Below are 12199 nucleotides of genomic sequence, written 5' to 3' on the forward strand. Positions count from 1 at the left end.
TCAAATTTTTTTGTTTTTTTGTATGTTGGGTTCAGATTCTTTTCTTTTTGTAGGTTGTTTCAGTTTTGTTGCTTCAGAGTCTTCTTTTATTGTAGGTCAGTTTTGGATTTATTTTGTTGTTTTGGTTTCTTTTTCATTAGACGCCTCATAATTCTTTTCTTTTATGTAGGTCAGACATTCTGGAGTTCTCTCTCTTTTTTTGTAGGAATGCTGACCTTTGGTGACTTGAACGATTGCAGATGGGGGTTTTGTTTCCAATCTTTTTTTTTGTTCTTTTAGGTTGTTTGACTCCAAATGAACCTAAACTTATAGATAATTTAGGTGCAATAGGTGGTTTTAATAAAGAGTGAATTTTCATTTGTACTTTAATTGTATTTACATAAATCTAATTTCACTTTATTAAATTAAATAAAAAATAAAAAATAAATATAGTAAACTGTAATACAAATAGTAAATTCAGTGACCAAATTGTATAAATTTCATGATAAAATCAGTGATCAAATCATGTAAATTCCATATAAATCCCGTGCAAATTCCGTATCCAAACCATATTTTTGGTAATATGGAATTGTGCATTTTTCCGTATCCTATTATGATACGTTATTTCTAAGGAAAAAAAATCGTATAAAAACTTTATAAAAAACGTATCTAATTTTTTTATAGGGGGATATTTCTAATAAAAAAATTTTTTGAGATTTTCTAAGATTCACATAAAATATTTTTGATAATTTTTTTTTTTGAGAGTTTTTTTGATAATTCATCAAATAACACCGTGAGAACGTTTTTAATGTATAATTCAATAAAAAAAATGTTGCGAACCAATTTTTTATTGAATTATATATTAAAAAACATTTTTGCTATGCTTTTAATGAATTATTGAAAAAAACATTGCGAATCTTTTTTTTTATTGAATTAAAACGTTATTACAATGCTTTTAATAAATTATTGAAAAAAACAGTGAACTTTTTTTTTATTGAATTATATATTAATAAACGTTCTCGCAACGTTATTTGATGAATTATCAAATTAAAACAATTTCAAAAAAAAAATCTTTATCAAAAATATCCTATATGAATCTTAGAAAATCTCAAAAAAAAAATTTTTTATTTAAAATATCCCATCCCTATAAAAAAATTGGATACGTTTTTTATAAAGTTTTTATACGATTTTTTTTTCTTTAGAAATAACGTATCATAATAGGATACGGAAAAATGCACAATTCTGTATCACTAAATATATGGTTTGGATACGGAATTTGCACGGAATTCATATGGAATTTACATGATTTGATCACTGATTTTATCACAAAATTTATACGATTTGGTCACTGAATTTACTATTTGTATTACAGTTTACTATAATTATATTTACATAAATCTAATTTTACTTTATTAAATTAAATAAAAAATAAAAAATAAACAAAATACAAATACATTATGAAAATTCCCTCCTCATTAAAACCACCTATTGCAACCAAAATTATCTATAAGTTCAGGTTCATTTGGAGTCAAACAACCTAAAAAAAACAAAAAAAGAAACATAAGAACGTCTAACCTAATTGGAAACAAAATCCCCCCTTCATATAATATCTGCAATCGTCCAAGTCACCAAAGGTCAGCATTCCTACAAAAAAAAGAAAGAGAACTCCAGAATGTCTGACCTACATAAATGATAAGAATTATGGAGCATCTGATGAAAAAGAAACCAAAACAACAAAATAAATCCAAAACTAACCTACAAAAAAAGAAGACTCTGAAGCAATAAAACTGAAACAACCTACAAAAAGAAAAGAATCTGAACCCAACTTACAAAAAAAAAAAATGAAATTCAAACTGACCTAAAAAAAGAAAAAAATCTTGAACAATCCTACAAAAAGGAAAGGAAAAGACTCCCAAACTGATCTACAAAAAAGAAAAAAGAAACTGAATCTTCTCACAAAAAAAATCTGCTGGCCTATGAAATAAAAAAAGGGATAAATATAAATAAAAAAGAAAGGGGAATAAAGAATAAATCAAAAAAAGAAATATTTTTTTAAAAAGAGGGTAACGAAGTTAGGAAAGTTAAAAAAAATTTTTTTTTTAAAGAGACGACGTCAAAGTTAGAAAAATAAAAAATTTTTTATAAAGAGGAAATAGAAATAGAAAGAAGAAAATTTTTTTTTAAAAAAAAAGAAGAGTGGGAATAAAAGAATAAAATCAAAAAAAATTTTTTTTTTAAAGGAGAGTGATGAAAAAAAATTTTTAAAGTGAGGTACGAAAAAAAAATTTTTTTTTTTAAAAGGAGGGTGACGAAAAAAGAAGAAAAATTTAGAAAAAATAACAAAAACAAGACAAGAGAAAAAGAGAAGGAAGGGAAGACAGAAAGGAAGATCGGAAGATCAAACTCATCAAAGTAAGGGTTTATATAAAAAACAAAAAACGTATCATAACAAACAATAAATAATCACGTGATCTCGTGTTATGATACGAGATTTTTGTAAGATTATTTTCTAAAAATATTAACTGTTAAGTTTAAAAATTCCGTATATATTCCGTATGATTAATTTTTTCCGTATACACTTCATATACATTAGTTTTTTTAAAAATGTTCAAAAATGAATTGCTTATTAAATATACGGAATTTGTATACGGAATCTATAGAAACGTACATAAAATGTATACAAAACGTATCCTTTCTGTATACATATTTCTTATAGGGCATACGAACTCAAATAAAAACTCTTCTATCAAAGACATCCTCTCATATGAACTCTAAGAAAATCTCAAAAAAAAAAAATTTTTATTAAAAATATCCCATACGAACCCTACAAAAAAGAAAATCTTTATTAAAAAGTCCCATACAAACTCTTCCCATACGAACTCAAAAAATCTCTAAAAAATATTTTCTATCAAAGATATCCCATACGAACTCTTCCCATATGAAAAATTTTACAACCTACATTTATGTATATGTATTGTTTTTATTGAATTATTTTTCTTTTGTTCATATACTGTTAATGTGATGTGATAAAATTTTTTATGTGATATATATTTGTGTAATGGCAAAATACCAGAAAATCGGTAAATTTCTAAGTTTGTAAAAAAAAAATTTCTTATTTTCTAAATCTGAACATCAAAAAACCAGTAGTTTGGTAAGACATTTTTGGTTAGTTAAAATTTCATATTAGGAAACATGATGAAGATTATTCAACACATGATGAAAAAATTTCATGTCACATGGTGAAAAACATCATAAAATATGATGAAAAATATGATCAACATGATGAAAAGTCATCATGTCAACATGATGAAAAGTTATCATAAAACATGATGAAAAGTTATCATGAAACATGATGAAAAATCATCATAAAACATGATGAAAAGTTATCAACCTTTTGACCAGTACGGCTTGCCATACTTTTTAGGTTTTGGTGACCCTTCAGTGTTATCTTTCTTTTTAGGTTTTGGTATTTCCTTTTTTATGTTTCAATGTCTCTTTTGTGGAAATTAAGGTGGGTTTTTTCTATTGTTTGTTGGTTTTTTTTTGTTGTCTTTGGTTTGGTACTAAACTATTAAACTTTCTTTTTTAGGTTTTGTTTTCGTTTCACCCTTCAAACGCGTGGGATTTTGGTAAAAAATTGGACAATGTTTATGTTTCTATATATTTCTTTAACGTAACATATATTAACATTTTTATTTTTTCTTTTTTTAGAAGACTGAGTCTTTAGACATCCTGAATGATCCTTACGTCATGTATACGAATCCTCAAGGCGAAATTACTACGGTGTTGAATATTGCTTGTCACAAATCTTTGTTTAACAAAAATTATCCTTCACATATCATTATATGTATTTTGGGATTAACGGGTCCAATATATGGAGAAATTAAAAGGATTGGGGACATGCAATTGGGTGTTCCAACTCAATGTATTTTACTCAAACGATTAGTGAGAAAAAATGGAATCGATCAAATTTGTTCAAACATCTTTTTGAAAGTGAACGCAAAATTAGGTAGACAAAATGTAATATTAACCAATGATCAAATTGATTTTGTATCTTCAGAACTGACAGTGATATTTGGCGCTGATGTTTTCCATTCTGGAAGAGGTGATAATAGGCCAAGTATTGCAGCTGTATGTGTCTCATTGGATTCAAAAGCTACTAGATACGGAAGATTTAGTGTTAATAAGGATCCTCGAAATGAAATTATTGAAGATCTCAAAGGAATAGTAATCGATTTACTTCGTGTTTTTTATCAAAGAAATTAAGTTTTACTGAGAAAAATTTTGTTTTATCGTGATCGGTGAGTTTGGCAATTTTTTCTTGATTTTTATTTTGACAAGCATTTTCTAACTGTTCTTTTTTCTTTTTAGACGGTTCTTAAATTCTTTGGATGAGGGACTTTGGTGGGAGTATTATTTTTTTGTTTTATTCCATCTTTATTTCATCTTTTAAAAACGGTTGCTAATTTCTTTTTTTTCCTTTTTTTTTAGGCGGTTGGTGAAATTGACTCTTAGTTAGATGCTTGCGTGAGATAGGTAAGTTTCGAAAAAAAAGGAATTCGAAACTTTATAGAAAGAGGTTTTTTTTAATTTATTTCCTTTTTTTTTGTAGAGAAGTTGGCTCCAGCTTGGAAACCAAAATCCCAAGTATAGTTTCAAAAAAAGGAATTCAAAACTTTAGAAAAAAGATTTTTTTAGCTTTTTTTTAGTATAGATTAATATCGATACAAAATAGATTTAATATAGATTTAGATAGTTGATACAATGAAGCTGTATTATAACTTTGAGTAAACTGTAATATTACTTTAAATAAACAATATATTTACATTAAATAAACTACATTTTTGCAATATTTTTACATTAAATAAACTACATTTTTGCATTGTATTTGTTACATATAAACTTGCTGGACTCTCGAAATTATTCACAGTATTTTTATATTCGCTCCATATGGATACCCTACGTTAAACATAAAATAGCGATACGCCTACTACTTTTTTATAATATATATAGCGGCTACATAGCTACTACACAGTCCCGATTTTGCAAGTTTCAGTAAAGTATTTAAAATTTTTTCAGAAGATGGCCTTTTTAATGGATCTTTATTCCAACCCATTTTCATTAAATCTACATAACATTGTGGAATATTTTCAATAATTTCAGGTCGTTCACCTTTACAAATACTTAAACTAAGTTGAATATCATGTGCCCTATTATTAAATGGCGGTGCTCCAGATGTAAATTCCCACATAATCATAGAAAAACTATATATATCACTAGCTGGAGTATGAGATTTTCCCCTTAAAACTTCAGGTGCCATAAATGGTATAACACCATAAATATCATATCTTTTTAAAAATGATTTTACAGGTTGACATAATCCTAAATCACTAATATAAACCTTTTCATTCTTATAATTTTCAGTTTCTTCATCTTCTTCATCTTCTACATCCTTATGATTTAAAACGTTGCCATCATGTAAATCACAATGAATAAGATTTTGTTTATGTCCGGAAATAATTTTGTATAACATATGTAATTTTTGTTTCCAATTATTTTTTACTATATTTGTTAAATTTCCTCTCAAATTACCTTTGTTTGCATAATCCATTACTACCATATAATTCAAAGTATCTGGATTTTTTGTAAATCCATAAAGATCAATAATTCCATATGAATCTAAACAACTCTTATGACATTTCCACTATAAAGAATAATAATATATTAGAATAAATAAATATAATTTAGATTTTTTTTAAAAAAATAGCATAATACTATTATCATACTTCATTCAAAAATTCATCTAAATTTTCATTTAAATTATTGTGACATTTAAGAGCTACTTCTATAATCTTATTATATGATTTATATCCATCTAACCAAATAGCTTTGTATATAGAACCAAATCCTCCTTTATCAAGATATTCAATATTTTTTAATTGGTTATAAGGAATCCATTTTAATTTATTTCTAAAAATAAATTAATCTATAATTGCATTTTTACTTTTACCAAATCTATAAATTTAAATAATTAAAATTATATTAAAACATATATATCAAAATTTAAAATTTAAAATATAATATTGAGTACTTACTCTTAAAATTTAAATGAGATTTAATAAAATATAACTTAGTTTTTTCATAAATTATATGTAAAATAACCTATAATTAATAACTTACCAACTGAAGTAAAGATGTTTTTTCAAATAAAGAATTCAGTTAACTAAAGCTATAACTAAAATAAATAATACATGATAGGAATAACTAATAACTTACATGCTATATCATTAAATATTTTAGTAAAGAATTTAGTTAGATTAAACTATATATATATATAAATATTATATAAATATGTGGTTTATAACTTACAATCTAAAATAAATTACCAAATTATTTTTTTAAACAATAATTAGTTTAGATTATATATAAGTATTACATAATAGAATAAATAATAAATATTAAATTTACCAACTATATATCAGATAAGTTTTTAAATAAAGAATTTAATTAGATTAAAAAATTATATACAAATATTATATAAATATGTAGCTTATAACTTACCAGCTAAAATAAATTACCAGATAATTAATAAAGATTTAATAGTTAGTTAAAATTATATCATATAAACATTATATAAATGTATATAATAGAATTAAATTAATAACTTACAAACTATATTATTAAATAAGTTTTAAATAAAGAATTTAGTTAGTTAAATTATATCATGTAAACATTATATAAATATGTAATATTAAAAAATAATTAACTTACAAGCTTTATTATTAAATAATCATTTAAAAAAGAATTTAGTTAGTAGCCTAAATCATTATATAAATATGTGATAATAGAATAAAATAAATAACCTACTTCCTATATATAAATAATTTTTAATTGAAGAATTTAGTAGTTTAATTTGTATGTAAATATTAATAGAATTAATTAAATAACTTACCATCTACATTAATAAAATGAATAATTGGTATATGATAGTATTATATAAATATGCTAAAATAAAATTAAATAAATAATTTATAGTAACTTACCCACTAAAAGAAATTACCAAAATAATTTTTTAAATAAATAATTTAATTAGCTTAAATTTTACGTAAATATTATATAAATATGTACTAATAATAGAATTTAACAAATAGCTTATAACTTACGTCCTAATTCAATAAAGAATTTAGTTAGTTTAAATTATAAATATGTAATAATAGAATTAAATAAATAACTCACTCCCTATAAATAAATAAGAATTTTAGTTAGTTTAAATTATTACATGTAAATATTATATATACTGTATATGTAATAATAGAATTAAGCAAATAACTTACACACTATAAATAATTTTTTAAATAATGAATTTAGTTATATGTAAATATTATTTAAATATATAATAATAGAATTAAACAAATAACTTACTCACTATAAATAATTTTTTAAATAAAGAATTTAGTTAGTTTGAATCATATATAAATATTATATGGATACTTAATAATTGAATTAATAGAATTAAATAAATAACTCACATTCTATATTATTCAGTTAAATAATTGAATTTAGTTAGTAGTTTAAATTATATGCAAATATTATATAAAAATGTAAGAAATAAACAAATAACTTACTTCCTTAATTTTTTGTATAAGAATTTAGTTAGTTTAAAATATAGAATTAAATAAATGGCTTATAAATTACCAACTAACCAACTAAACCAACTAAAAGAAATCATCAAATAATTTTTAAATAAAGAATTTAGTTAGTTTAAATGATACATAAAATTAAATATATTAAATAAACAACCTTATAACTTACATTCTAAGTAAATAAATAATTTATTAAATAAAGAATTAGTCAGTTTAAATTATATGTAAATATAATACAAATATGTAATAATAGAAATATAGAATCAAATCTTACTATCTATATTATTTAATTATTTTAAATGAATAATTTAGTATATTTAAATTTGTAAACATTGTACAATAGAATTAAATTAATAAAAATAAATAACTTACCAACTACCAAAAGAAATTGCCAAATAGTTTTTAATAAAAGAGTTAGTTAGTTTAAATTACATGTAAATAATATTACAAATATATAATAATAGAATTAAATAAATAACTTACTCTCTATTGTATTAATTAATTTTTAGATAAATAATTAGTTTATAATGTAAATATTATATAGTTATGTAATAATAAAATTAAATATAGCTTACCAACTAAAAGAAATCAACAAATAATTTTTTAAATAAAGAATTAGTTTAAATTGTATAAATAATAAAATATTGATAAATTATAACTTACACCCTAGAGTATTATTAATTATTAAATTAGTTGGGTACATATAATACAAAGTATATACTGTAAATTATATATCACTTACAATCTAATCATTCAAATAATGAATATCAGATATATTGTTAGTTGAGTTATATAAAATACTAAACAAATAAATATAATATATTAAATATTATAATTTACCATCTGTAATATAATTAATTACCGAGTAATTAAAAATTTAGAAAAATGAAGTAAAGAAAGAACTAAAGATTTAAATAGATGATAACTTACTAACTATAGTATTATCAAATCATTAAATGAATTATTTAGTCATATGTATTATAACAAAAATAAGTAATTCAATTATAAGATAATCTATTAACTTACAACCTAAATTATTAAATATAAATTTAAATAAGAACATGGTTTAGAATAATGATGTTTGAATTAATGTAAATATTATATTATTAGGCCATTCCAAACTAATAATTAGTTTAACATGAAAAATTTGAGGATAATTTAAACAAACTTGATACCACTCAATTTTAGGAAAAAGAGAGGTGCTTTTAAACATATTTGGACATATGTGTTTAAATTACCTTTGAAATTTTCAAAAATAAAAGGGAAGGATGTTAAACTAAAACCAATTTGGAACAGCATTACATAAAGTAATATAATAATATTTAAATTATTTCAAATGATTTTTTTTCTAAAAAAAATTTTAATATTTAGCTTGTTTAATACCTTCAGATTCCTTGGTGCTACTTGTAACTTATTGCAATTTGATTAAAATTTTAGAATAATTCTAATCTGTATTAATTATTCATGTTACGTGCTTTTACCTTTATCATTACTTTGTCTTTGTCCCATAATCATATGCCTTTAATCTTTATCTTTGCTTTGTTTTTGTCCTATTACTATATAAATCAAAAATTCTTCCCTAGCTGAAAAGATACAGTAACGTAAATATATTTTTCAATTAAATGGTGGATATTTATGCAAAATGCATTATGTTGATCAAGTACTGCATGTATAACAAACAAATTTTGAAATTTTGTATGTCCGCAGCTGTCACATGATCTCGTGTTATGATACGGGATTTTTGTAAAAATATTAAGTTTAAAAATTCCATATACATTCCGCATGATTAATTTTTTCCGTATATATTTCGTATACATTAGTTTTTTTAAAATACGTTCAAAAATGAATTGCTTATTAAATATACGGAATTTGTATACGGAATTTATAGAAACGTACATAAAATGTATACACCTTTCCGTATACATATTTCTTATAGGGCATCTTCTACTTCTCAATGAAGTACTCTCACTGTTTACCCTGAAGTGAGGACACGAGATGGATTTCCTTCATTATATTCGAAACTTGAGAAAGGAAGCTAAATTTGAAGAAGCTAAATTTGAAAATAATGCGACCATTATTATTTATATACGGTAAGTGGCTATGATTGGGATTAAGAACGACCAAGATTAGCACAAGATAGTATCAGCCATGTCTTCCCAACAAAGAAGTTCTTCATAAAATCAAGATAAGAATATGACTCTTCTCATATCGTGCAATTGAATTTTAATATGATTCTAATCATTTTATTGAAAGATTCCATTAATTTTCAAATGCAAATCCTCATAATATGTTCATAATCCTTAGTGTTCATCTCCCATTGGGCAATATATTATTTTTGTTGTGAATCAACACGTACTTTGCGATAACAATAGTGATGTATCAGTAGGTTGTTATTGCTGTAAAGTTGGATGTTTATTCTTTCCACCATTTTGATTAGAAGACAATATATATTATATTCGCTTTAATGTTATTTTTTATTTTCTCAATCATAATTAATAATAAATAAAAATATTTTTAAGGCAAATATTGGAATCCCAATGTTTTTCTCATGTAATATTGTCATGATTGCCGTTTTCAAAATAATCGTCTAAAAATCACGTGTAAATGTAACACTAGAAATACGTTGCTAATGGTTCATAATACCCATAAAGTACGTGATAAAATATAATCAGCTCTTAGCAATTTACTCCTTTCTTATACAGCTTTTTCCAACTAGATTTAGAAAGAATAATTAGATTTATTAGTAATTTTTAACAATTTTTAACAATTATACAATAAAATACATATATTTAACCTTCTTTTTTGTTATTCCACAACGTTTTAAGATCTCCATAAAGTACCTCTTTCCGGTATTAATCATCTCTAACAATTTCATCCAAGTAATAATTAAGATATTCTTTTTAAATAATATTTTCTTGTAAAATCTAAAATAAAATAGATTAATGTCAATACTAATCATAAAATTATAATGATAATTAACCAACTTTCATATCAGAACCACTAAAAATTTTCTTCTTCCTATTTGTTGTAAAAATGAATTCGTTACGCATTTCCATTTTTGATAACATTTAAGAATTCTGTGTACTGTTGGAATACTGATTCTTAGTAGTTGTTAAAATTTCTTTTAATTGTTATTGTCGTCACAAAATAAATACAATACCCATAAATATATTATTAAAATTAATAATAAATATTATCGAAAAATATCCATCTTAAATACTCACTTATAATACGTCCTATTTCTTGAAGCAAAGCTAGTTAGAGTGTGATTCTTGTGTGATTTGCAAATTTATATTGTAGTGTTCATAAAATGATTTACCATAAAACGTTAAAGAATTGTGGCACAGCTACTATTTGTGCGTTCGATTTCGATTTTCTTAAAATATCGAAACATTTCGTGAAAAAGCACGTGGTGAATCAATGATCATTATAGCTAACAAAACGTTTTTGATATGAACATAAATATTGTAAAAATTCATGAAGGATGTACTGTATTTAAAAGCGAAGTTAATAAAGTACTAATTTCATTAAATAATTTTCTACAATTTTTTTCGCAATTCTAAAAGTAGAAAAAATTATTATTGTTTCACATGAAATATTATTAAAAAATTCAACTATAACTTTTTAAAAAATTTCACTTAATAAATTTCAAATATGAAAATTCTTATATGTTGTATCATAAGGTAAGTCGTAACATTTTGAATTCAAAGTGAACTGACGAATAATAGGAAAACTGTTATTACGTAAAAATATCATCAAACATGATAATATCATTAAAAAAAGCTCACTACCGACTTAATTAGTTTTATCGATAATCAAAAAAAAATATATATTCTATTTTAGTATGGAATCGTTACATATCTAGTAAAAGATTAATAATTGTTCTGCGTCTGCATCACGAGCGACTAATAATCGGGGTTTAGCTTCTGCGTCCGCATCACTTTTCATGCCACCAAGGCGGCTTCTGCCATAATGCCCATGGGGATTGGGCTTCTGCATCCGCGTCACGTTTCCATCCCTGTTGGGCTTCTGCGTCCGCATCACGTTTCCATGCCCATGGGGGTTGGGCTTCTGCGTCCGCGTCACGTTTCAATGAACCAGGTACTGCATCTGTGAATTTAAATTATCATAAAAGAGCCCCTAATATTAATATGAATAAAAAAGAAAATTTTCTTTTAAAGTGATAATTTATTTACCTGCTAAAACAATAGTAAAGGCGAAAATTAGCAATAAGCATTTGAATTTCATTATTGATTTTGTGATTGTGATATATATAGATATATATAATTTTTAATTCGTTGTTTATTAATTTGTTTAAAGACCTCTTTCTCAAAGTGTTTATATAAGAAAATTTTTTATAATAACACTATTTCAAATTATTTCATGAATCATGAAGGCGAAGTAAAGGAAGCGTACAGAGTATTTTTGCCACGTTTTAATATATTGCGCCATTGCTATGTCAAAATTTACAATTTAAGAGCAGAGCACTTTTAGTTAACAATGGGAAAATATGAAATTTTGACGTTAATGATTATTTTTAGCCGCAATCATTTGTAAAATTGTTGTTTTATTAACGA

General features: G+C 23.7%; 1 protein-coding gene across 1 annotated transcript; it reads right to left on the bottom strand.

The window, feature by feature from the left end:
* Positions 1-11559: 11559 nt before the first annotated feature.
* Positions 11560-11870, bottom strand: OCT59_009354 (uncharacterized protein; the record flags this gene model as incomplete). The annotated part of the gene is made up of 2 exons (XM_025312077.2): positions 11560-11732; positions 11819-11870. The coding sequence occupies 2 exons, from the start codon at positions 11868-11870 to the stop codon at positions 11560-11562; spliced, it is 225 nt and encodes a 74-aa protein (XP_025165440.2).
* Between the last annotated feature and the right edge of the window lie 329 nt (positions 11871-12199).

Source organism: Rhizophagus irregularis, chromosome 17 (assembly GCF_026210795.1).
Source record: "Rhizophagus irregularis chromosome 17, complete sequence".
Lineage (NCBI taxonomy): Eukaryota > Fungi > Glomeromycota > Glomeromycetes > Glomerales > Glomeraceae > Rhizophagus > Rhizophagus irregularis.